General features: G+C 42.5%; 1 protein-coding gene across 3 annotated transcripts in view; it reads right to left on the reverse strand.

Annotated features, from left to right (window-relative positions):
* VRK2 (VRK serine/threonine kinase 2) overlaps positions 1 to 26042 on the reverse strand; it is a 1303788-nt gene that overhangs the window by 649234 nt on the left and 628512 nt on the right. For all 3 annotated transcript variants that reach the window (XM_044054930.1, XM_044054917.1, XM_044054923.1), the window contains one exon: positions 12532 to 12710. In XM_044054930.1, coding sequence (XP_043910865.1) covers positions 12532 to 12710 — 179 coding nt within the window. The remainder of the gene's footprint in view (positions 1 to 12531; positions 12711 to 26042) is intronic.

Raw genomic sequence — 26042 nt, forward strand, 5'->3', positions numbered from 1 at the left:
TTGACTGGACAAAGGCAGACATAGCCGAGGCATGTATCTTGATGGAAGAGTAAGACCGTCCCTGTTCTAGGAGCTCTACCAGGTAGTCCAGAACCAACAGTACAGTGGCAGTGGAGATGCTGACAGCCTTGCTGTGACATCAGATAGTAAATCTTTTCCATTTGACTGAGTAGAATTTCCTGATGCTGGGTTTTCTGGCCTCCTTGATAATGTTTAAAACCTGCCTGCTGAAGACTGTAGTGTCATTTGCCTTTGGAGTATCAGTCATGCAGACAGCTTGAGGGTAGGAAGGTTTGGGTGCAGTACTGTCCCTTCTCCTGAGTTAGAAGGCTTTCTGAGAGGGGCAGGTTCATAGGAGGCTGTTTGGCCAGACTGAGGAGCAAGGGGTACCAGTGCTGTCTGGGCCAGTCTGGAGCAATGAGAATAACCTTTGGTCCTTCCTCACTGATTTTGAGGAGTACCCTGGGGATCAGGGGCAAGAGGTAAGGATAAGGTGTCCACCCTCCATGCTTCTGGATGGAACTCTCTGGAGCAGAACTTGGTTAGCTGGCAGTTTTCTAGGGTTGCAAACAGGTCTATGCCTGGGCTCCCGCAGTTTTGTGTGATGTTGAGGAAGGTCCCCCTGTGCAGTTGCCACTCGTGGGGATCCAAGAGGCTTCTTCTAACTGGACTGCCAGGGTGTTTTGTTTCCCTGGGACATATTGAGCTATCAGGTGCAGTCCCAGATTTGAGGCTGAGTGCCAGATTTGCACAGCTAGGCAACATAGGTGGTAAGTTTGAGTTCCCCCCTGCTTGTTGATGTACCACATTACTATTGTATTGTCTGTCCTGATTAGGAGCACTCCTGGTGTTAGTTGTTCTTTGAAGGCTAGGATTGCCCAGTGCACCACCACCATTTCTTTTAGGTTGATATGGAGGCCCTGAACCTCTTGTTCCCAAAAGCCCTGAGTGCACATACTCCCTTGGTGTGCCCCCAGGCTGTGTCTGAGGCATCCATAGTGATGGTCTGGCCCTATGGGAGAGTGATAAAGGGCAGGCCCTTGTTTAGGGTACATGCCTCTGCCCACCATAAGTGCTCCTTCTTTAAACAAGGAATCAGGGGTATCTGGTGTTCTAGTGACTGTGAGTGCTGGCACCAGAGGTTCCTGAGGTACCATTGTAGTTTCCTCATGTGTAGTCTGGCTAGGGGTACCAGCAGAATGCAGGAGGCCATGTAACCCAGCACTTGCTGAAATTTCCTTGCTGTGAGGTGGGTCCTGTGGGCCAGCTGTGTGAAGTGTGAATGGAGGAACCTCTGCTTCTCCTGAGGAAGAGAAGCTGTTTGAGTAGATGTGTCCAAAAGAGCTGCTAGGAAAGGTTAACCTTCTTGTGGGTAGGAATTGGGACTTCTTTTGGTTGATAGTAAAGCCCTGCAGGAGTCCCTTCTTGTTGTCTGCCTGAACGAAGCAGTCATCCAGGTAGGGGTAGATATGAATGCCCTTCAGACTGCAAAAGGCAATGACAGGTGTCAAGCACTTGGTAAAGACTCTGGGAGCAGTGGATAAGCCAAAGGGCAGAGCAGAGAACTGAAAGTGTTGTGAGCCTGCCCTGAAGTGCAGGAAACTCCTGCAGGACTTCCTTATGGGAATATGGAGGTAGGCATCCTTCAGATCTAGGGTCACTAGCCAAGCTTGTGGCATCAACATGGGTAAGAGCTTGTGTAAGGTCAGCATTTTGAATTTTGGTACCAGGAGGGACAGATTCAGAGTGGACAGGTCTAAAATGGGGTGCCACATGGCATCCTTTCTGGGTACCAGGAACAGTTTTGAATAAAACCCTTTTCCAGCCTGTTCCTTTGGTGCAGATTCCACAGCGCCTTGGGCATAAAGCTTTTGTATTTGACAGATGGCATCTGCCCTCTGATTTGCTGGTACATCTGAAAAGCCTGAATATCTAAGGCTTTCTTTGAAAGAGAATCTGTACCCACTAGTAATAATTTTTAGGACCCACAGATCTGAGATGATAGCCTGCCAATTCTCGAGGAAGAAGGAAAGTCTTCCTCCTAGTCTCTCTGGGAGGGGGGTTGTAGGGCAGAGGGGGGAGCAGAGTCATTGAGAGTCCTTGGAGAAGGGAGGGGGGCTTAGAACTTCCCTGCCTAGGCATTGCAGTGGTCCACTGTCTGGATCTCTGTTGGGCTTGTGACTGGTGCCTGCTTGGTCTGTCCCTGCGTGACTTCCTCTGGACGGGCTTTGTTTGAGTAGGAAAGGACTAATGCTTTGTGGGGAAGTTCCTGCTGAACCTGGGAGGCTGAACCTACAAGAAATCCTTCACAGTCTGCATACACTTGACCTTGTCTTCCATTTTCTTGATAACCTTCTCAGCTTTGGGCTCAAACAGCTGGTCCTTATCCAGACGGACATGTAACAATTTGGACTTTACCTGGTCAGGCAAAGGCTGTTCCCTTAACCAGGCATGCCTTCTGATTACAGAGCCAGTGACTGCGACCCTGCTGGAAGCCTCCAAGGCATCAAAAGCACAATGCAATGAATATTTGGCTACCTGGGAGCTGGACATTATAAGATTTGTTAGTTCCCTGTTAATACTGCTGTCTGGGAGGGTTGACATTGTCTGTTTTAGTAATTCCAGTACATTTTGCTGGTATTTCAGCATATGGAATTGGCAATTCAGGACCCTAATGCCTAAAGTAGCCAAAGTATAGGCTTTTTTGTCTAATCTATCTAAGGCCCTGCTCTCCTTGTCAGCCGGGGTGGGATTTTTAGAGGAACTAGCCATAGCCCCTTAGGACCCTGAGTAATGACTTCTGGGTCAGCTGTTGCATTTTTAAAAAGATACCTGTGAGTGTCTTGCACCTTATAATATCTGTCTGGCTTCCTGGGGGCAGGTGGGAGAGAGTCAGGGGTGAGTGAAGACTCTAGAAAGACATCTTCCACCACATCCAGGATAGGGGGAATGGCCAGGGGATTATGCTGAGGCAAGTCAAGGAACTCTCTCAGTCTCTTCTTTGGCTGAGGGTAATCCAGCACCTCCCAGTGGAAATGTTCTCTGAGGGAATTTAAGTTCTCCCTGAAAGGGAGGCCCTCGGGAGGGGTGGCAGCAGGAACAGGGTCTTCAGCATTAGAATCCTTAAAAGCTGCAAATGCCTGTTCTTCAGTGTCAGAGTCTTCTAGTCCTGATTCTACTGAGTCCTGGTCAGAAAGAACCTCAGGAGAAGTGTCTCACTTCCTTTTAGCTGAGGTGGCTTGGGTAGGTTGGCTTCTTCTAATTAAAGTGATTAAATCCTCTACCATTCTGAGCAGCTGCTGGGACTGCATGGCAGGATGGGAGGAATGTAGTTGGAGACTGGGTCCCTGTGATGGGTTCTTTTTAGGGGTAGTCTTATTCTTGGGCCTAGAAGATTCAGAGGCCTTATACAAGGTTAGCTTAACTGGGGGTGTGGTCATCGGTCTCTGCCTGGTGTCAGTCGTCGGTACTGTCTCTGCGGAAGCCGGTGCCTGCGAAGCGGCTCCAGACCCAACCACATGAATGAAGGCCAACGTCCCGGTTGGAATAGATGGACCTGGAGGCGTACTGGACTCCAAATGGGTCTCAGTAGAGACCTGCAACAGTTCCTCGGCTGGTATCAGGGGTTGCAAAGGAGCCTCACTGATTTCAGCAACTGAAGTAAGAGGAAGGCTGGGTGGCTTTGGACTGGAGTCGTCTGCAGGCCTAACTTTCTGAGGCCTTTTCTTTATCTTTCTTTTTCCTAGGTAATAACACAGACGACCAACCGATGCCATACCGTGATGAGACAAAGAATCACCGAAGTGTCTAGCTACAATTTCAGCTCTACGTTTAATAGTTCTAGTATTAAACAGGGCACAGAACCGACATCCAGGGACGTCATGGTCTGAGCCTAGGCAGGTGACGCAGAGGGAATGAAAGTCTCGGTGTGGGATCTGTTTCCACAACTGAGACAATTATTGACTTTCTTTGACATCAGATAAAAGCAAGAAAAGGTTTCCCAACGGGGTACTTAGCTTTAAATGGTTTCTCCCTCACTCTGGCAGCGGCCAACAGATGCACTGGCGAAAATGCTTCTGCTTTGGGCTCCACGGCAAGAAAGACTGATGTAATGACGTCGGCGGTCTCCTTTTATAGCCCTGACGACCTGATGTCAGTCTCTGCACCTAGACAGCCGACGCAGGAGAGAAATCCTTTACTCTGGTATTCGGGCCGGCCGAGGGCTACCCAGCAGGGATAACCCACAAATGATGATTGCAACAGTGAAACATGACTACGGATGCATTAGCCTGTGCAGCCTTATCTGCAAGGCCATGGAATGAATCATTATGGACCTTAGTAACAAAGATATAGGAGATCTCCAAATGCTCAACCCATCCAGTTTGGCTTTGTCAAGGAGAGATCATACCTATTAAACTTGGTGGACTTCTTCGAGATAGTTACCAAAGCCTAGAAGAGGGCAAATCTGTGCATATGGCCTATCTAGACTTAGCCAAGGCATTTGACACAATCCCCCACTCAGGCATCATTGATAAACTCACCCAGGTGGGTACCAAACCATACATTGTCAGGTGGGTTGCAAATTGGCTCAGTGACAGAACTCATACTATCAAAATAGGGGCCTCCACCTCCTCCAGCAGACCTGTAACCAGTGGTGCTCCAGGATCTGTTCTGGGACCCCTACTGTTAGGAATCTACTTCTCTGAAGTACAAGCTAAAATTAAAGGACTGTGGCTGACAAAGATTACTGATAACTGTAAACTGGGAGTGATCATTGTAACCCCTAGCGATGTCAACATCATGCAAGTAGGTCTTACGCAGACTAACGACTGGTGCCAAAGTCGTGGTCTTAAACTTAATCCAATTAAAAATGCATTATCATCCCCTTTAGCAAGGGTGATGTTCCTGCAAACTTCCACATCCTTAGCAATACCCTAAGCACACAATCTGTGGTAAGAGATCTGGGCACACAGGTTGACAGCACTCGTAACTTCAATCACCATGTCTCCACAGTGGTAAGAAGGGCATTTTATATTGCTCATCTCATAAGTAAGGGCATTTTCTCCAGAAAAGAAGAGGTTATAATCCCCCTGTACTCTTCCCTCATCAGACCTATAACAGAGTGCAACGCTCCCTTTATATGCTGCTTTCCAAACACCTGCAGCAGTTGGAGAGACCACAAAAGTTCCTTACAAAGAAAATTCAGGGTTTTCAAGATCTGTCTTATGTGGACTAACTGAAATCATTGTCATTTTACTCTGTGTCATACAGATTACTCAGAGGTGACCTATGTCTTGCATATACAGCAATCTCTGATCCAACTTTGATGGAAATGCTGCACATTCGCAAGTCAAATGGCACACGGGTCACTCACTCAAAGGACCTTAACCTGGTATGTCCTCCTGAGGTTGCCCTACCTTTGGAACAAGCTTCCTGTTCATGTTAAACAAAGCCCCTTGTTGGCCCTTTTTAAGTACAATTTTGGATGATTGGATGGGTAACTGGAAATTCACTCTGGGGATTCCACCTGTGTCCCTCTTGGACAGGGGCAATAGGTTCTGATTTTAGTGTCTGCTTGAACCAGACACCCTTGGTAACATAGGTTGAACTTGGCTAGGCTTGTAAGGGGCCTGGGGCCATTAACCTAGTAACCTCCTATGATCCTATGAACACTGTATTTACAGCTACTGCTGACATGGACCAATTTTTCAGACTGCATGGGGTCTTCTTTTTCAGCAGAATGAAGATAGTGGAACTTTGTTTTCTTCATTTTTGTTAACTCACTTGATTCAAGAACTTTCTGGAAACTTCAATCACATTCATTGTTACACTACCGTAGCAAAGCTGCTAGAAGCCAGCTTCCAGATAGTAGATAGCCCAATGATTTAGCAGACTGGACATCTTGATTTTGCCACTGCAGCTGAATTGTTTGTTCTGGTGATTTTCAATCTTGCAGGGTTTTCTGATCCCAGTCCTTACCATTTTACTGAAGATTTATGTATTTGTAGGGACTTTCAAAATGACCACCGAGAGAGAGAGGCACATTAGCTGGAGCTCTCCCAGCAGGAAAACTGATAAGTGCAAAAGACAACCAGTGAAAGAAGTTAGCTTGGTTTAAATTCAGCTCTGATTATTTTATCTAGATGTCATCAAAGAAAAAATCCAGGAGAAATAAAGATAAACTAGAGAAAAAGGGAGAGGAGAAATTTGTGATCAACAGGAATACAGAAGAGAGTAAAATACTATTATATGCTGCAGATAAAGTCATTACTTCCAACAAATATGAAGAGAATGTTTTTCAGACATTCTCAGAGATTGTTTACATTTATTTATTTTATATAAGTAAGATCTTTACTTAATTATTAAATTTACTTATTTACAATAAGTTCATTCTTATTTTAAAATAAGTGGGACCATAGAAGACTACACAAAATCAAATGAGGAGAGAATGGAAAAATAGAGGAAACATTTGTCAATGCAAGCAGGCACCTTCAGAGGATTGGAGAATTTGGGCAAGCACACTCATCTCCAAAAAACAGTCTCAAATGATGGCCTCATTTTTCCAGTGAAACATTAAGCCATTAAGGAATCTGCACATCAAGTGACAACGGAATGAGAGATGTCACTCTGACAAAAATAAAAATTATTCTTTTTCAAATGTCAGCACAGTACTTAACCTTGTTAATCTACTGCAACTTACAGACTTCTGTCCCTGTAACCATGAAAAAAATTGCAAATGTAGCCTCAAAGTCTGAATAAGAAACAGAATCATTGGCAATGTCTCACACTCTATCTCCCCATACTTATGGCTATGCTCCTGTTCTCAGTCCACACAAATATGTAATTGTCAGAAAAAAAAGTCTGGCAAACCTGCTCAAAATTTCTATTTTCTATATACAATAATATAAATATACAACACATTTGGCATTCAAAAACAAGTCTACATGAACAATCTAAAGTGCAGAGATAAATGTGAGCTACCCCATCCACACTACACAGTGTATTCTACATGTAGACCTCCATGTCAGACAATACTCATCAAAACTGCACTAGAAAATCTGAAAGACTACATTGCTTTACCAAGCAAGGTCTATGCCTTTCCTCGCTAGGCTTTTGAATACTGACTAAAACTTTATCCATCCCCATTGTACCTTTTTTAAACCAAGGCTTCACTGACAAACCTATCGACATAGCAAAATCAACTAAGAAGTCTATTTAGGTCAAGCAAAGCCAACTTTGAGGTTAAGATAACCTCCCAGGTGAAAGATAACCATAAGGCCTTCTACTGCTATGTCAAAAACCTCAGGGGCAGCAGAAACCAATATGCTGAACTGGTGGTTAATGGTGCCGCATTCACTGAGTCAGGCGATATAGCAAACCTGTTAGTGGACAAATTCAATTTCAAATTTACCCACTTCTCACCCACAACTGCCACCCCCAAAAATACTCTCAAACATAACCCCTCTAACTACAACTAGGGAGCATGTACTGGCTGCACTTACAAAAGCCAAGAACACTGCCTCAGTAGGACCCAATAGCATCCCAGGATGCCTCCTGCACAGTCTAAAATCTGTCCTATCAGGACTCATAAGAGTTATTATGTAACTAAAGTCTTAATACAGGCTTTGTGCTATGTGAATGGAGGACTGCAACCGTCATCCCCCTTCATAAGGGGGGAACTTTCAATAGATCCTGGAAACTACAGACCCATTACTCTGACTAGTCTTATTGCAAAGTCATGAAAAGAATTATTATGGAAATTATCAACAAGGACAAAGGACAACCCCAGACACTGGATCCATCCCACTTTGGCTTTGTCAAAGGAACGTTATGCTTACTGAATCTGGTGGACGTCTTTAAAAAGAAATGTATCCACTATCAACTACTTACATATCTTATGCAAGAAAATCTCACTCCTACACAACACAGGTTTCGCCCTAAACACAACACCTCCACTACCCTTATTTCCTTCTCTGAAACTGTTACTATGGCCAGAGACAACAAAAACCTGTATCTTGCCTGTTCTTCGATCTATCTAAAGCCTTCAACACTGTCTCTCACTCTCTACTCCTCTCCATACTATCCCATCTCAACCTCTCTCACACTGCCCTCAATTGGTTCTCCAGCTACCTCTCCAAAAGACAACAGTCAGTTAGATGGCTTAACTCTTGCTCCCCTTTCCTCTCTATCCAAACTGGAGTACCCCAAGGCTCCATCCTTGACCCTCTGCTATTCAACATTTTTACCAATAACCTCCATACTTCTTGTGATCACTCCACTATCGTCCAGTAAGCAGATGACTCCACATTGATATCTGTCTCTGAAAACTTGTCAGACCTGTTAACTATTACACAAAGCTCATTTTCTTCTGTAGAGATGGCTCAATGACAATCCACTCATCTTCAATCCCAATAAAACAAAGCTTCTCCTTTTTCTGCCTAATTAACTCTCCCACTGTAAATTTACCTTTTCAGTCTCTTCTCTTAACAACACTATTATAAATGTTGAAACACAAACTAAACTGCATCAGCACCATTGTTGATGACCAACTAAAATTTTATCTACATGTCCAACAAAGCATCAAAAAACCCACCAGAAATTAGGCCTACTTTACAGAAATAAAAAATACCTTGGTGCAAAATCCAAACGTGCCCTTGCTCGAACTTTCGTACTACCCACCCTACTCTATGCCTCCCCAATCCTGACTAACTTACAATTTTCACTTATTCACAAACTTGAATCAACATACAATAAAGTTGCTAGATTTGTTGTAAATCATCCCTACTCTTCCCACCACTGCCTGGCCCTACAGAAACTTCACTGGCTTGAACTCCCATATCAATTTACTCTCACTCAACTCCAAACTGCTCACTCCTTTCTCAATAACCCTATGACCTGTCCATCACTTTCCAAATGGCTGTCCTATTACACCCCCAATCATCCTCTTCGTAGTTCCAACTAACTCTTACTACTGACCTATAAACCCTATAAAAATATAGTCAAAAACCTTTATAAATACTCTCTCATAGCTGGAATAAACTCCCATTACATATCAGAAGTATAATTCATGCGAACAACTTTAAAAAGACAATAAAAGATCATCTGCTTAACTCCAAGATCTGTCACACCAGTCACCCCACTTAACCTCCCGTATACCTCAGTCTATTCATATTTTACAACCTCTACTTAGGAAGCGTCTTGGCATTACTTCTAATTCTTGTAAATATTAGAACATGCTAGCTTTTCAGCACTGTGACTAAACTGTTTGTATGTTTATATTTTTAGTACTCACACTTTCTTATATGATAACTATAATTTGTTTTGTATACCGCCATTTCAGCTTGTACTCTATTTTATCTTATGTATAATGTTTCTTTTACTTTTTATTGCTGTAGACCAGGGGTGTCCAACCTTTTGGCTTGCTGGGGCCGCATTGAGTGAACAGAAATTGTCTTGGGGGCGCATATAAAATATATCATGTAGTCAAATCTTTCGCTGCCGCGGGCGACCAAAGTTGACCTCCTGGCTGTACTGTAGGTGCATTCGAACAATGAATAAATGTAATAACTGCCTAATATTTGCCTTAAAATTCTAATTCTGAATCTAACAGTTAACTCAGAACATCTTAGTTAATATATATATATATATATATATATATATATATATATATTTTTTTTTTTTTAACAAATAAACAGGTAAGGAACCCTTCCATTTTTATGAGATCATACCTCTTGATTTTGCTGTTTTTTTAAGGATGTTTTATGGCTCTGACTGAAACACAGCCTAGGTAGATTATCATCCCAGGAGCTAGAGGGGCAAATTATGTGAGAAGAGGAATGATGAGGTAAAAGGATGCTCACTGTTTGGAGGGAGGAGGAAGCAGAATGTGAGAACATGTTCAAGGGCACACCCAGGACACAAGACCTGGTGGTGATACTATAGCTATAACAACAATCATCAATCAAGTTACTAGATGGCTGGGCATAATACAGGGCATATCATTCTATGAGGAGGTGGCTCCCCATTGCACCCCTGTGCAACCATCATATGATGTACAGCATACAAGTATACCAGCGGTGAGTAGGCACACAAAGAAAAAACTCAGCTGGACAGTTATTGCACCTGTGCATGCCCTGTCCACTGCTTGAACTTGAATGTTACTATGCCCTTGGGCTGAGAAACCTTCTCATTTGGAGGGACGCACTCATTGTGGAGGGGACAAATCCAAGGTAAGCTTCCAACAATATGGGTATCATTAAGTATGTCAGAGGTATGGGAAATGCTGGGGATCTAAAGTCAGCAGTAGATGCCCAAGAAGTATCTAGATATAACAAAGATTTTGCATACTGCCATTCTTTGCAATCATGATGTCTGCTCTAAAATGCAGATTTGTTAGATAGTATGAAGACCAGAGTGATCAGTAAAACTCAAGAGATCTGCATTGGTTCTTATTTGTCTGAACATAGTAAAGGGTATCAGTGCCATTATCACAAGAATATGACGTGGAATCAATTATCTTTAAACCTCCAAATACTAACTGCTTTCTGTTTGGCCATTTCTTCTTCCTGTACATAAATGCCTATATTTCCAAAACGTTGGCTATAGTCCCAGGACATTTTCAAAGCATGGTACTGGAATAATTCCCTGTAATTAAAACTCATAGTCTGTGCTCTCAGTTCCAAAGGCAAAGGAAAAGTGCATCTTGAATTTTAATTAGAAAATTAAATTAAATGACAATTTTTATACTACAGTATTCACTTCTGTACAGAAATGCATCTTCTTTTTAAGCCGTATGTTACAGCAACACAAGGTATTTATGCCATTGGTACGATTTTTTTAACTGAATGTTTTACAGAGGTAGTTTGTCAGTATCTTATCATACCGGCCTAGATATGATGCTGCCTACAAATGTCAATATCCCCGGATCACTCTTCCTGGTATCATTATAAAATTATCAGGACAAACAAGAAAATATTCAGCTTTATACAGCCCACTGTATGAACTAATAGAATCTAGAAAAAGAGGCTGCATATTCTCAAATATGTAAATGTCTTCCTAAACAAGTAAAATGACCATATGCTATACATTTAAAATGACAGTAAAAATAATATAGTCTGAGGAACAGCTATTACTTTAGATATGATTTCAGAAGACACCCTAATGATAGAATTCTGAGATATACTTAGTTGTCCGCCTGAACATTATGAAATAAATATGAAAAAAACAGTAACCAATGTGTATGTAGTAATATTAGTGGTACCTAGACATACAGGACCAAATTTCTGACTCTTGAAATTTTTTAACATATTTCAAGGAAAATATGCCAGAACTCTCACTCCAGAATGTACTTTCTGTTGGTGATTTCAAACACAAAGACACATAACACAATTGTATCTTCATGTAGTGTCTCTGCTTCAGTCTAAATTTCGTAGGAAGAGCAAGTATAAATCCACCAACATAAAACTTTTGTAAGAAAAATAAATATTTTTTTTAAATTTCTGAAGCAATATCATCATAAAATAGAAATATTTTGATGTCGTGCATTTCTCTGAGCAAAAGTCATACCATCAACCCTAATGGAAACTAATTCAGCAACTGGACTTTAACTAAGCATGCCAAATAATCCATCCCTTTGATTTAGTAACAACATTTTCAGGGAATTATAACGTGATGTTCTAACAAAAAAATACATCCTTCTACACTTAAAGACTTAGTTAGCTGACTGCCACCCATTTGTTCCCCACTCTTTGTGAGCTTGGAGGAGATACCAGACATTCTTTGAAAATCCGTACAGTTGACACATATGTTAATGCAGTACATCACTCGCTGTCTCTCTCTCATGCACACATACACACTCAATCTTCTTCTACTTTCATGCACTCACTCATTCCGCCATTACCTATTAGTACAGTTAGGTGCTGTCCCTTTGAAAGGCAACGACGGCAAATCCATACACGAATCCCTCTTCAGCATAAAGACACACATACACTGATTCTTTGGTGTAAAATGACACAGCGTACACGGATCCTTTGGTGTAAAATGACACAGCGGAGCGAACACACAGATCCTACTTTGGCACGAAAAAAAAACAAAATGGGAAGGGTGCTTTGGCACATGCGCACACTGATGTTGCGGTTACAGGTCATGGGCTTGAAAAACAAATGGAAAAAGTGTGTGGGTGCATGCGCACACAGAAGTTGCAGTTAAAGGTCATGGGCCGCATGGAAGAGCTCTGAGGACCGCATGCAGCCCATGGGCTATGGGCTGGACATGTCTGCTGTAGACGTTATTGGAGTTTTTCTCCTTGAGTCTCGACTGAAAATGGGTTTTTTGTAACTCAGCAGGACCAACCCGGTTAACAAATGTGAAATAAAATAAATAAAATGCAACACATTTTAAAAATCACTGCAGCTCCCCAGAGTTGAACATGATTTACATATTCTGTCTTGTATTCAAAATAGCCTTTCAAAACCATAAAAAAAACAGCCCTTTGAAATACATGTTAAATCAGTACTGTGCTAAGTGACTTACATTCTTCCTTGAGGAGTTGGTGTTTTGGTTACATTTAGAAGGAGAAAATTTCAGGAAGTCCCAGGTACTAATTCTAAATGGTTTCAGCTCATCCAACAACATCCCTTTTAATAGCTGGTATGAGGGAATTTCATCATAGCCCAAATGTTTTACATAATCAAAGTAGCAAGCCAGTCCATCTGTAAAGGTAAATTAGACACATAAAACTACTAATGTAAACGCAAACTGTAAAACTAAGACATTCTTTTTTATAAGTAATAATAATAATAATAATAATAATAATAATAATAATAATAATAATAATGCTAGACTCATCAGCAGACATAACAGAAAGAAAAATGTAAAAGTTAGATGTCCATGGCACTTCTTCAGATACATACAGCAATAGTATAAAACATAAACATGTACTGTGCTGTGTCACATCATGTAGCACATTATTAGTTACACACAAATAAAATACAAACCTGAATATTACATATATAAAAGTGGAACAGAAAACAAAATATGAAAAAAATAAACTAGTTCCATGTCTGAATATTAGAAAACATACAAATAAAAGATCTGCACATAGTCACCATACCAGGTAATATCTGAGAGGGAATCAACAATAACTGATTATTTTAATATCGCTTTGAGGTGCTCTCAATAGCCAGTTAATTTTTTTTATCAGTCATGAGGATTCAAACCTGTAGAATGCGCGCCCACCTGCAACATGGACAAGGGCAGTGTTTGTCTACTATATACAACAGGTATGTGAGTAGTAATGGGGTGAAAAAGGATCATAGGTAGGTACTAGGCTATCGGCCCTGGGGCCTATACAAGCCCAGCCAAAAAGTTACCCTTCCTTTTGCCACCCAAGAAAATTATTTTCCTGTGTCACTGTCAAGCAGAGCCACGGAGGTGATCCCCGGGGTGAATTTCCTATTTCCCATCCAATCATCAAGATTTTTCTTGAAGAGTGCTAATGAGGAGCTTTATTTGATATAGGTAGTTTATTCCAGAGTATGGGAAGTCTCTGGGACAGGAATCTATCCCTCCGGCATGTTCTGTTTATTGTTGTGACAAGGTTTAGGTCCCTAGAGCGTGTAGCTCAGAGGGATTGGGATTTCTTTAAGTGGAGCATGTCCAACAGCTCTGGGATTGACATAGCTTTGTATGTTAGGCAGAGATCACCTCTGAGTAGGTGATATGCGACGGAGTAAAGCTGGAGTTTTTTGGGACAGTCAGCGCAGGGCATCTGTTTGAGGCTGGTAACCCTCTTTGGGAGGTATTTCTGCAGCCTTTCCAGTTGTTGTAGATGTCTTGTGAGGTACATACCAAAAGGGGCGTTGTACTCTATAATGGGTCTAATGAGTGATGAGTAGCGGGGAACAATGACCTCTTTTTTTCTGGATGAGAAACCTTTTATGATGAGGTGTGCCATGTAGAAGGATTTCCTGACTACTGTGGCGATGTGATTATCAAAGGAGAGACTACTGTCCACCTGTGTCCTAAGGTCTCTTATCACACTTTCGGTGTTAAGTATACTACCGCCTATGTTGTAGTTCATGGGTACAGAGTTTTTACCAAAGGGGATGTGACAATATACTTTTTGGCATTGAGCTTAAGGCCATGGCTTTGACATCACACATCTGTCTCAGTGAGGCCCTTTTCTAGGATGTCCACATCGTTAGGAGTTTTGATAATGGCTCCTAGTTTGCAGTCATCTGCGAACTTCGTTACCCAAAGACATTCTGTGTTAGCCTGTACTTCAGAGAAGTAGATACCAAACAGGAGAGGACCCAGGACTGAACCCTGTGGTACTCCACTTGTCACTGGTCTGAAGTCGGATTTGGAGTCTGCTACTTTCACTGTTTGGGTTCTGTCAGTGAGCCAGTTGGCAACCCATCTTGTGACATAGGGATTTATACCTAGTTTAGTGAGTTTATCTATAATTCCAGAGTCTGGGATGATGTCGAAAGCCTTGGCAAGATCTAGATAGGCTGTGTGAACCACCTTACCCTTGTCTACGGCTTTGGTGACTGCTTCAAAGAAGTCTATCAGGTTTAGGAGACATGATCTGCCTTTTACAAACCTGAACTGGGTGGGGTCCAGAGTTTGGAGATTACCAATGTCTTTGTTTATAATTTCCACGTTGATACATTCCATGGCCTTGCAGACCAGGCTCGTCAGGCTAATGGGGCAGTAGTTTGCAGGGTCCGTGGTGGCTCCCCCCTTGTGGATTGGGATAACTGTCACTGTGCGCCATTCAGCAGGCACAAAGCCTGAGATGAGGCTATGATTGAACATGGTACTTAGGTGGGGTGCCAGTTCGTTCTGTAGTTCGTGTAGAACGCAGCCTGGGATGTTGTCTGGTCCCATGGATGCTGTGTTCTAGTCTTTGGAGATTGTGTTTTTTACCTGTGCAGCCGTGATTACAGGAACTGTGCATTCTTCCGGTATAGAGATGGGCTCTTTAGGGGGTGAGAGGGGGGTAAAGTTATTATTCATTTATTTATTTCCAGTTTGATTACTGGGGAGGTCCACTGGGCCCCGAGGACCCGTTTTCAGTGGAGGCCCGGGGAGAAAAGCTCCAAAAATACAAATTACAAAAATATGAAAAATATAAGTGATACATTGAGGAGACCAGTTTGTACAATAGGAACATTCATTATTACAACTAGTCAAATACAAATTCACTAAGGTTTTTCTAAAGAGTTATACAATTATAAAGCTATTCTTATAGAGTAATTTGAGAAAATGCATTTTATATGCACTTAGAGAAGAGAGTTAAGAAGACTTTTTGCATGCATTCGTTTTAAAGTGTGAATCTATTTACAATATTTGCACAAAGGGGTTCAAGGATAAATAGCTGTAGGACATTTTGAGTGCTAGGGTACAGCCTAGGTAGGATATCAATGTGTTCTTGGATAGTTTTTAGGTGGGGTAGACTATATGCACTGCCTCACCTTTTTACACTCTAGGTAGGATATCGGTGTGTTCTTGTATGGTTTTTAGGTGGGGTGAAGATAGGTGCATTTCCATTTAGTGGACAGATGTTTGAAAAGCTGAGTTTTGAAATTTTCAGAGTTTGCTATTGTTCTTAGAGAGGAAGGGAGAGAGTTCCAAGCCTTGCCAATAGTGAAAGAGAGGAGAAGTTGGCCAGCTGGACATTAGGTTTGTTGATAGCAATCAGGTTTTGATGTTCAGATCTAAGAGTTCTATTGGGGATGTAGGATGGAAGGATGTTAGCTAGAGCAGGACAGTTAGTTGGATGAAATATGTTTGTGTGCTCTGGTGAGCTGCAGATAGTTTAGGTAGTTTGGTAGTTCTAGCCAGTTTAGGGATTGAAGGGAAAGGCAATGATGGGTGGAATTTTTACTGTTGGAGGCAAATTTAGAGATTTTGTTGTAGCAGCTTTCTAGTTTGGAGGAGATAGAGCATGACAGGTTGGTTAGGAGAGGGGCTCCATATAATAATGAGGGCAAAAGGTAGGTAGTGGCCAAAGTGTGCCTGGTGGAGTGAGAGAGAAAGTGATTGTTCCTATATAGCATACCTAGTTTTGGTGGGTTTTCTTAATATTTTGTTGAATATGTATGTCAAACTTAAGGTAGTCGTCGACTGTAACACCGAGAAGTTTGGCAGAGGGAACCACTTCAATAGTGGAGTTGGAGTGACTAAGGACTTTGAAAGTATCTTTATCATAGGAGTAGGACTTTCTCGGGGAGAAGAGGAGAATTTTGGATTTGTTAGTGTTAAGGGAGAGGTGATTTTGGCGCATCCATTTTTCAGTAGTTGAGAAAGCAGCTTGGGTTTTGAGGAGCAGTTTAGAGATGTTTGAGGCAGAGCCGACTAAGGTTGAATCGTCTGCATATTGAATAATTTTGGCATCGGCGATAGCAATGTGAAAGTTATTAATGAAAATATTAAATAGCATGGGTCCAAGGATTGATCACTGTGGTACACCAGTTGGGGTAGGTAGGAAGGAGGAGATGGAGTTTTTCCATTTGACTACCTGAGACCTATGTGATAAGTAGCTAGAGAACCAGCATAGAGAGTTAGATGAGAGATGCATGTTTGAGAGGTGAAGGAGAAGGTGTTTATGGGAAACAGTATCAAAAGCTTTAGAAAGACCAAGCAAAACAGTAGAGACCAGGTGACCTGAATCTCGGGCTTGATTGATAGTTTCTAAGAAGGAAAGTAGAGCAGTAGTAGTACTATGGCCAGAGCGGAAGCCATGCTGAGTTGGTGTAAGAAGATGGTTTTGGGTTAGAAAAGGCATAAGTTGGTGGTGAATGCACTTTTCTAAGATTTTACAGATTGGTGAGAGTAGAGCGATAGGGTGAAAATTTGTGATGTTGGTGTTCTTGCCTCCTTTGTGAAGAGGAAGAATGTAAGATGAGTGCCAATGTTTGGGGACGTAAGATTCCTTAATAGATCTATTGATAATGATGCTGATTGGGAGTGCTATCCCATCTGCAGCACATTTTAGGAAAGTGGAGGGAATATTGTCAGGGGCATTAGAGCAGGGTTTAAGTTTAGACAGAAGTCTTAAAGTTAGTTGAGACAGGCTTGAGCTCGAACCTGAGAGGAGGGTTACTGGGGGAATTGGAGGGAGAAGATAGGGGAACAGATGGGTTATTGCTGGGGAAGGTCTTGGGTTAGGTCAGATATTGTTTGTATGAAGAAAGATTTAAATTCTGAGCATAGTTCTAGGTCAGATTTACTTGGATCAGGACAGGGATTATTCTTGGAGCCGGGATTAAGGAGAGTTTATTGAATTCTAGAGTTTCTTGGGGGTAATTGTTATTATTAGACTGGAGGTTGATGTAATAGGATTTTTTGTCCTTAGTGATTTGTTGTTTTGCTTGGTTACGTAGTTGTTTATATTGGAGCAAGGTATTGGGCAGTTTTATTGTTTTGGAACAGCTTCCATAGTTTGTCCCTTTGATGCATAATTTGTTTAGTATGTTTAGATAACCAGGGAGCAGTATTTATTTTTACCCTTTTACTTCTGATAGGGGCAAGAGAGTTTAGCGTATCTAAGAAGACAGATTTGAAGTAGTCGATAGCAGCATCAAGAGGGAGGGTTTTAAGGTCTTGCCAGTTCATTTGTTTGAATAGGTTTGAGAAGGTTGCAGGGTTAAAGTTACTAAGGTTAGGATGTATTGGTGTTGGTGAGGAGAAGAGTTGGTAGTGCGATGAATAAAGGCTGGGAGATGGTCACTAATAGTATCAGGAATTGTTCCAGAATTAGTGATTTTATTTGGATCAGAGACTAGGATCCAGTCAATAGAGGATCCTGGGGGGTTAGTTTTGTTGGGTTGGGTTATATGGTGTATTGTTTGAGTGAAGTTGTAAAGGTTGATGGCTTGGGAGGGAGAGAGAGAGTTGATTTTGTTCCAGTCGATATTTACATCACCTAAGATGTATGTTTCGTAGTTAACTTTAGTAGATGCCCATTGCAGAATGTCTTCGAGACTAGGGATATTGTTCCCGGGGGAGATATATAGGGCAATAATACAGATATTTTTGTGTCTATTAAGTTTCAGTAGTCCAGCTGTAAGTTCAGTATTTTTGAATTGAGGAATTGGAATCAGGAGGGGAATTACAGTAAGTGATTTTAGAGTAGGCTATGGCAGAGCCACCATCTTTTTTAATTGGTCGGTCAATTCTAAGAATGTGGTATCCTGGGGGAAGTATTTCTGAATCAGAGATATGGGGTTCAAGCCAAGTCTCGGAAATGGCTAAGATGTCTGGTTGGTTATGGGTTAACCAAGCCTGGAAGAGGTGGACTTTGTTACTGAGACTCTGGGAGTTCATGGTGAAGATTTTCAATGTGTTTGGAAAGGGGGAAGATGGGGATGGGTAATTATTGTTAGCAAAGAAAATGAGGCCAGGGTTGAGGTGGATATCTCCAGCTAAGAATATGTTGTTGAATGGAAAAGACTTAAGAAATTTAGGTTTACAGATTGAGAGTTTAGTTGGATGTAAGGTTATTTTGTGCGTAAATGTACTAGCAGTAGTGCAGAAGATTTTATAGTGGAACAGGTGGAGTTGATTGGGCGGGATGAGATAGGATATAGAATGGAAATGAGAGTAAGAGTTAGGGTGAAGGAAGTTTTCAGTGGATGTTATTTTTGTGGGTGGAATTGAATAAGCAAAGGAAGAGTATGAGCTGGTATAGCATGAAGGAATCAGAAAGAGAAGGAGGAAGCAAGGGGCTTTGAGTTGCTGGAGGATTGAGGAAAGAATGATTATGCAAAGGGAGAGAGATAGGAATGTCAGTTGAAGTAGAGAGTATGTTTGAAGATGAAGACTGAAATTGGAAAGAGGAGTAATTTGTCTGAAGTTATATGGAGGAGGCAGGAATATAGTTGTGGGGGATGTGGGGAATGGAATACTGAGGGAGATGTGATGGAGGAGATGTATGAGAGTAGAGGGAGGAGTTGGGTAGGTGGAGTGAATAGGCAGAGGCTGAAGTTGGGTAAATTACACTGGGTGGATTGAGAGCAGTTGTAAGATGGGAAGAGCTATTGGGTAATTGGACTAGGTGGGCGGAGAGATGGTGGAATAAATGTAGGAGTGCTGGGGGCGGGTGGAATTTGGAGGTAGGTTAGGGGAGCGGAGTGAGCCCGCAGGGCAAATGGAGCTGGTTCAGACAGGTAAGGAGGATAGATTTGGGGGCAGGGTAGGGGAGCGGAGTGAGCCGGCAGGGTGAACGGAGCAGGTACAGACAGGTAAGGAGGAGTCTGAGAGACAATCAGTGAGCAGCAGGCTACTGCAATTCACCTTACTGGTAAGTAAGGGTGAGTGTAGGTTGAGATAATCTGAAGTGGTGATGGAAGAGGGGTAGCAAAGGGCAGAAAGCTGAGGAGTGCAGCAGGTAGACTAAGAGGTATATAGGCAGTCTAGTACAACAGAGGTGTACTTGGGAATGATACAAGGAGACAAAGAAGGGTGAAAGTATAAAACAGGACTAGTAGAGGGAGCTTGCCTGGAAGGGAAAAAAAAGAAGTGTGTAGGAGCTATGCTGGGGGTGGGGGAGAGACAGAGATCAGAGATAGCTATTATGGAGGGAGAGGAAGGGGCAATTTACAGTTATAGGTGGCTAAGCAAGGCCAAGAGAACGTGTTTATGGAGGGCTAGGGAGGGGTATGGCTGCTGGGTAACCTGGCTAGGTAGCAGATTTTTAATACATATAGGAAATAAATTTGAGAAAGTATCAGCTTTACTACTTGGTGGGGGAAACACATACTTTATTGCTTCCCAAGGTAACAGGGTTCTGATGTAGGACAGCAAGTAGCTTTACTACTTATTGAAGAGGCTGGAATTGTTTGCCTGTGGTCCTTATTCATCACTCAGGGATGGTCCTTTAGTGTTAGAGCAGGGTTAGATGATAAGAAAGCTGGCAGGGTTGGAGAGAAAAGAAAAGAAAAAAAAATAGCGTGGAGAGAAACCTGGTTAATTTAGATACAAGATATAGGCATTTTAGTCAGTACAAATATGCAGCACATCGTTCATTTCACTGAAACAGCCTTCTAAGTTAACGTAGCAATGCAAGCAATTCAGTCGGTAGACTAACCCTTAGCACTTATTATAATATAGGTAACAGGCTAGTTCACATATTATTAACATGTGCAGTATAGGAATAGGCAGAAACACAATTGTCCATGCAATAGGCTATAGCACGTAAGGACTGTAATAGGCCGTTTCAACAATGCATATGATTCAGTAGTGCATTTATGCAGACAAAATATGAATACATGAAAAAACTCACTTTAACCAAGACTCTCCTAAGGTAAGATATCTACACACGGAAAACTAAGCTATACTACCTACGCTAATTCAGAGGACGCTGCAATTGGAAATAAGAGGATTGAGAAGGGAGGCTAGGTGCAAACTCAGTCCTCACCCAACGCTTGTTAGTAGATAGTACGCAGACCCTGCTAGATCTACCTTAAATTGTGGAATGCCATCCAATTGATGGTGAGTGTAACTGAGAGGGTTCCGAGTTCTCCTGCTAATACACCACTTAAGCGTTGGAGTGTACAGCACTGGTTTTATATTATCCACAAGTATACGCTTTTCAGTGCGTATTTAAGCTAAACAAGAGATAGTTAAGGCTGTTTAAGAGGCGCTGGTTAGAGTGTTGGAAGCACTTTTGCACTGAGTTGTGTTTACACCAACAGTTTCTCCAATCCTAACTAATGTGTTGCTGGCAACTGGAGACATAGATTCCCTCAGGCCATAGAGGAATAGGAGATAAAAAATGGGGTATGAGTTGAAAGCAAGTCTGCTCAGCTGGGCGGGAAGAGGATAGTAAAAAAAAAAAAAAAAAAAAACAAATAAACAAGCGCTCACAGTAAAAATGAGCTTTTTCCAGGAAAATTAACCAGACCGCCTTAGAATGATAAAATATATTATTTCAGGCTAGTTTCGACTTAGTAGCCAAACGAGCTACTGATAGACAAAAAGAACTGGGAGTAACCCTCTAAAGTGGAAGCGAAATACCAAGGGTTACCATAGTGCTGTGTAACAGGAGTGGGGTAACATGCATCAAGTCCACATGGGAAGCGCAGTTGAAAATCACCTTTACATACAGAAAATAAGGCAACTGAACAGTGCATACAAAACTCCTAGTCGCTCATCACAAGTTGTCAGGCTGGTCTAACATTTAGAGTGTTATTACAAGGCAAAGTCGGCTAGCAAACAAAAATACACATTGGAAATCATAAAAAAGAATAAAAACAGATGAAAAATAGCAGCCCACAATATGTAACAGCGACCTAGTAACTTAAATGTGTTTTAACAGGCTAGACTGGAATTCAAGCAATGACTCGACATTATTACAGTTTGCTTTCTATACAAAAACAGCAGTGAGCAAACTTACATTGTAAAAAAAAAAGATGCTACGACCAGGAAAAACGCACAGCAGCCAGGGGGGTAATTCCAGTAGTAAAGATGGTGCCACGAAGGGCTTTGGGTATTAATAGACTTATAGAGGAAGTGATGAGGGAAGGGGAGGGGAGACTAGGTGCAGGCAGGTGTAATAGAGGAGGGCCAGAGAAGCCTAAGATAGGTGATCGAGATTCTAGTAGGAGTATCTTATTAGTGTGTAATGAGAAAGAAGAGGGAAACAGAAACTGAGCCGACAGAGGGGTGGAAAAGCTATCAAGAGCAAGAGGCAGAGTGTAGGAGGAACAGTTGCTGGGTTCAGACAGGTAAGGAGGAGAGAGTCTGAGAGACAATCAGTGAGCAGCAGGCTACTGCAATTCACCATACTGGTAAGTAAGGGTGAGTGTAGGTTGAGATAATCAGAAGTGGTGATGGAAGAGGGGTAGCAAAGGGCAGAAAGCTGAGGAGTGCAGCAGGTAGACTAAGAGGTATATAGGCAGTCTAGTACAACAGAGCTGTACTTTGGGATGATACAAGGAGACAAAGAAGGGTGAAAGTATAAAATAGGACTAGTAGAGGGAGCTTGCCTGGAAGGGAAAAAAAAGAAGTGTGTAGGAGCTATGCTGGGGGTGGGGAGAGACAGAGATCAGAGATAGCTGTTATGGAGGGAGAGGAAGGGGCAATTTACAGTTATAGGTGACTAAGCAAGGCCAAGAGAACATGTTTATGCAGGGCTAGGGAGGGGTATGGCTGCTGGGTAACCTGGCTAGGTAGCAGATTTTTAATACATACAGGAAATAAATTTGAAAAAGTATCAGCTTTACTAGTTGGTGGGGGAAACACGTACTTTATTGCTTCCCAAGGTAACAGGGTTCTGATGTAGGACAGCAAGTAGCTTTACTACTTATTGAAGAGGCTGGAATTGTTTGCCTGTGGTCCTTATTCGTCAATCAGGGATGGTCCTTTAGTCTTAGAGCAGGGTTAGATGGTAAGAAAGATTGTAAAAAAAACAAAAAGACGCTACGGCCAGGAAAAATGCACAGCAGCCATGGGGGTAATTCCAGTAGTAAAGAGTAGAGTAAAGAGTAGTAAAGTTAGCACTGAACCTATCTGCCAGGATGTTGGCAATATCAGTTGGGTTTGTATATTTAGTACCATTGTGCTGTAACTCAGAGCAGATCTGAGTGTTGCCATTGAGATTTTTGACATAGCTATAGAATGCTTTGTGGTTGTCTTTAGAATCAGTGGCGATTTTGTTTTCGTAACTAGCTTTGGAGGATTTTATCAGGGATCGCAGCTTCTTACTGAGGCTGACCAGGGAGCTCCTCCACTCATGGGATTTTACTCTGTTTTGCAACAGTTTCTTCCTACTGTTGTACAGTTTGTTTATGGCAGGGGACCACCAGATTGTCTTCCTAATTTTGGAGGATAGCGTCTTGGTTCTGTTTGGGATAGCACGATCCATCCGCTCATGTAAGTGCTTATAAAGAGTAATTGTGTAGGATTCAGTAGTCATAACTGTATTGTCCATCTGCATGGGTGTCATGAAGTTCACCACTTCTGTCTTAAGAAGCATGAAGTTGGCTTTTGAGAAATTTTTTACCATGGTTTCCATAATGGGGGGTGGGGGCAGGATTTATATATCTAGGGTAATTAGCTTATGGTTGGATCGGACCAATGAGGCTTTGACTTCAGGTGTGGAACACTGGTCACTCATGTTGGTAATGACTAGATCTAGGATACTGTTGCCCCTGGTGGGGGTATGGATAAGCTGATCCAGGGCATTGGAGTTTATGAATTCCAGAAAGCTTTGAGCAAAGGAGTTGGTACATGAGTATTTTTCCCAGTTAATGGTGGGTTAGTTGAAATCGCCCATTATTAGGGTGTTTGGTTGAACCCTAATATTTTCCAGTTTATCAAGAAAAGATGAGTGGGAATCCTGGGGCATGGTGGGGGATCTGTAGCTTGGATTGCAGTTTTGCCCAGAGTTAGTTGCACTTGGATAACCTCGGCTGCATTATACTGAGCAACTGGCCTGGAGGTGTGGATATCCTTAATGAATATGGACACACCTTGGCCTCTGGTGTTCCGGTCCAGGTTACATGGCCGAAAAGTGTGGTATGAGTTATAGCCTGGTAGTGCAGGGGTGCTCTCTGGAGCCTTGAACCAGGTCTCAGTCACTGCACAGATATCGATGTTCTCCATTTTAAGGAGTGCCTCGAGTGAGTGCATTTTGAGATTTAGACTTCTAGCACTGAGTGGCATCACCCTCAGTTTTTGCTTGCCTGTTCCTGTTACGGTGGTGAATTTGTCATTTGAACCTTGCCTAAAAAAGGCACTATAGGGGCGGCAGGAACCTTAGCCAGTATCTGGAATCCCAGGGGTGACAGGTGCAGGCCATCTCTAGCAAAGCATTGTGGTCTGTTGACCATGTCATCTGAGGCAGACAGATACTGGATCCCTTTAGAATGGCACCAGAAGCTTAGCCAATTGTTGAAGTCAATCATTTTGTCCGTGTACTGCGTGGCATCATTCTGGGTTATGGCAGAATGCTACTCAGGGCTAGGGTCATACCTGCCTGGGCTACAAGATCAGAGAGCCCTTCCACGTCTCTTTTCATGTAGTCCAGGGAGGTACGTCTCAGGTCGTTCACACCAACATGGACAATGACAAAGTCATATTTGTACTTGTTGTGGAGTGACCCGAGTGCGTGGGTTATGTGACGGATCCTGGCACTGACAGGCAGTTGACAGTAACCTTCTTCTTGTTTAGCCTGGTGAGTGGGACATCACTGTGCCTGACTATAGAGTCTCCTATGACTAATGTGTTGGGTACATTGTTTTGCCTTACTGGCTGTGGTTGGGTGGCACACTGAGTCTACGGGCTATGTGTCATTTGAGTTGTGTTGGGGGGGTGGAGGTTGCTTGCATTTCTGCTCTGGAGGTCTCTGTTGCTTGAGCAGATTATTATTGAGAGCCTTCCCGAATGTGTTTGTGTTTCTATGTGTTGATTTTGGTGGTGTAGATTTAGTGAGACTATGTGATGAGTGTGGTGTGGTGCAAGTGTTTACCTTCTCCTCTTGACTGTCAAGTTCAGTCTTGATTGGAGAGAGCTTTACCTCCAGTTTGGCTAGATAAGTGCATCTCTCACAGGTTGTAGTGTTGGGTGGTAGGAGGAGACGGCTGTCTGTGTACATGAGGCAATTTCTACATTGCCCCAAGATGCCCAGATTCATCAGATAGACAGGAGAGAACACTGGGAGCTGACCCTTGGACATGCCTGAATAAAAAACTATTTTCCTCTAGATAAGTGAGGAAAGTGAGTACAAGAGCTGTTTTTCTCTAAGCAAGTGAGGAAAATAAGTACCAAAACGGTTTTCCTCTAGGTAATAGGATCAGTGTTTTTCTCCACAGACCAAACAGAAAATCTTTTCCATTTGCAAATATAAATTTTTCTTGTGGAATTTTTTTTGTGATGACGATAAAATGTGAACAAAGGAAGGGGAAAAATTGGACTGACAAACCATCACATGAATTAGAGAAAACATACAGTTAGCTTGAAGGCTTGTATGTTTGGATGAGGCCAACCTGCCAGGTGAGATAGTAAGTTTAGGTCTGAGACCAAGACCCAGGGTGGGGGAACTAGATGAGGCCAGAGGCAGGGAAACCATATCTGATAAGGTCAATGTGGGGCTATTAGGACGACTGAGACTTTCGACACCAAGGCTTTCTGGAGAAACTTTGGGATCAATGATACTGGGGAAAAGACAAAAGAAGTCTTGGAGACCAATGGTGCATCAAAGCATCCCTGGGTGACCCCCTCCTCATGTTGGATGAAACCAAAGACCTTGTTGCATTTGGTGGTGATGAGGAAAGAAAAAAGAAAATTTGCAACAAGGATGTTCCCAATGGCTGAAAATCTGCCCTTCTACTAATGGATCAAGAGAGCACCTGTGAGAGTGCAGAAAGGACCTGCTCAACCTGTCTGCTACCAGAAAGCGGCAAGAAGATATCCTTCATTGCCATACTCTCATGGTCTCTCTGCACAAGGAGTAAATACCTGGTTCCTCCCTGTTTGTTGATGTACCAAATGACAGTTCAAGTTGCCTTTTTTTATCAAAATCACATCCAAGGGAAGATGGTCCTGCAAGGCCTGCAACACTAGGACTGCTCTCATCTGCAACACATTGATGTGAAGACTGGCCTCTGTACCAGAGTACATGCCTTGTATTGTCATTCCCAGATAATGCTCCCCCAAAGAGAGTCATTCATAGTCCCTGTGGCCTGTGAAGACAGTAGGACAAAAGTGCAGCCCTTCAGAAGTACGGGAGAAGTAAAGTACCACCACTGAATACAGTTTCTGTACATGTTGGGAAGAATGGTGGGTAAGACATGGGTTGTTTCATGATCAACCATTGTGCTGCCATGGTGCACTGAAGAACCCTAATGTAAAATCTGGAAAGTGGTACCAAGGCTATGGAGGTGGCCATGGACCCGAAGGGTGGCTTTTTTGTGGTACAAGACTAGTCAAGTTTAGGGACTGAGGGATGATATCCATGACTGGGGAAGTTTTGGAATCACAGATCTTGTATCCAAAAGTGCTCTGACAAACTCCAGAAACTAGGACAGCTGAAA

This window comes from Protopterus annectens, chromosome 1.part2 (assembly GCF_019279795.1).
Source record: "Protopterus annectens isolate FY-2018-M chromosome 1.part2, PAN1.0, whole genome shotgun sequence".
Classification (NCBI taxonomy): domain Eukaryota; kingdom Metazoa; phylum Chordata; order Ceratodontiformes; family Protopteridae; genus Protopterus; species Protopterus annectens.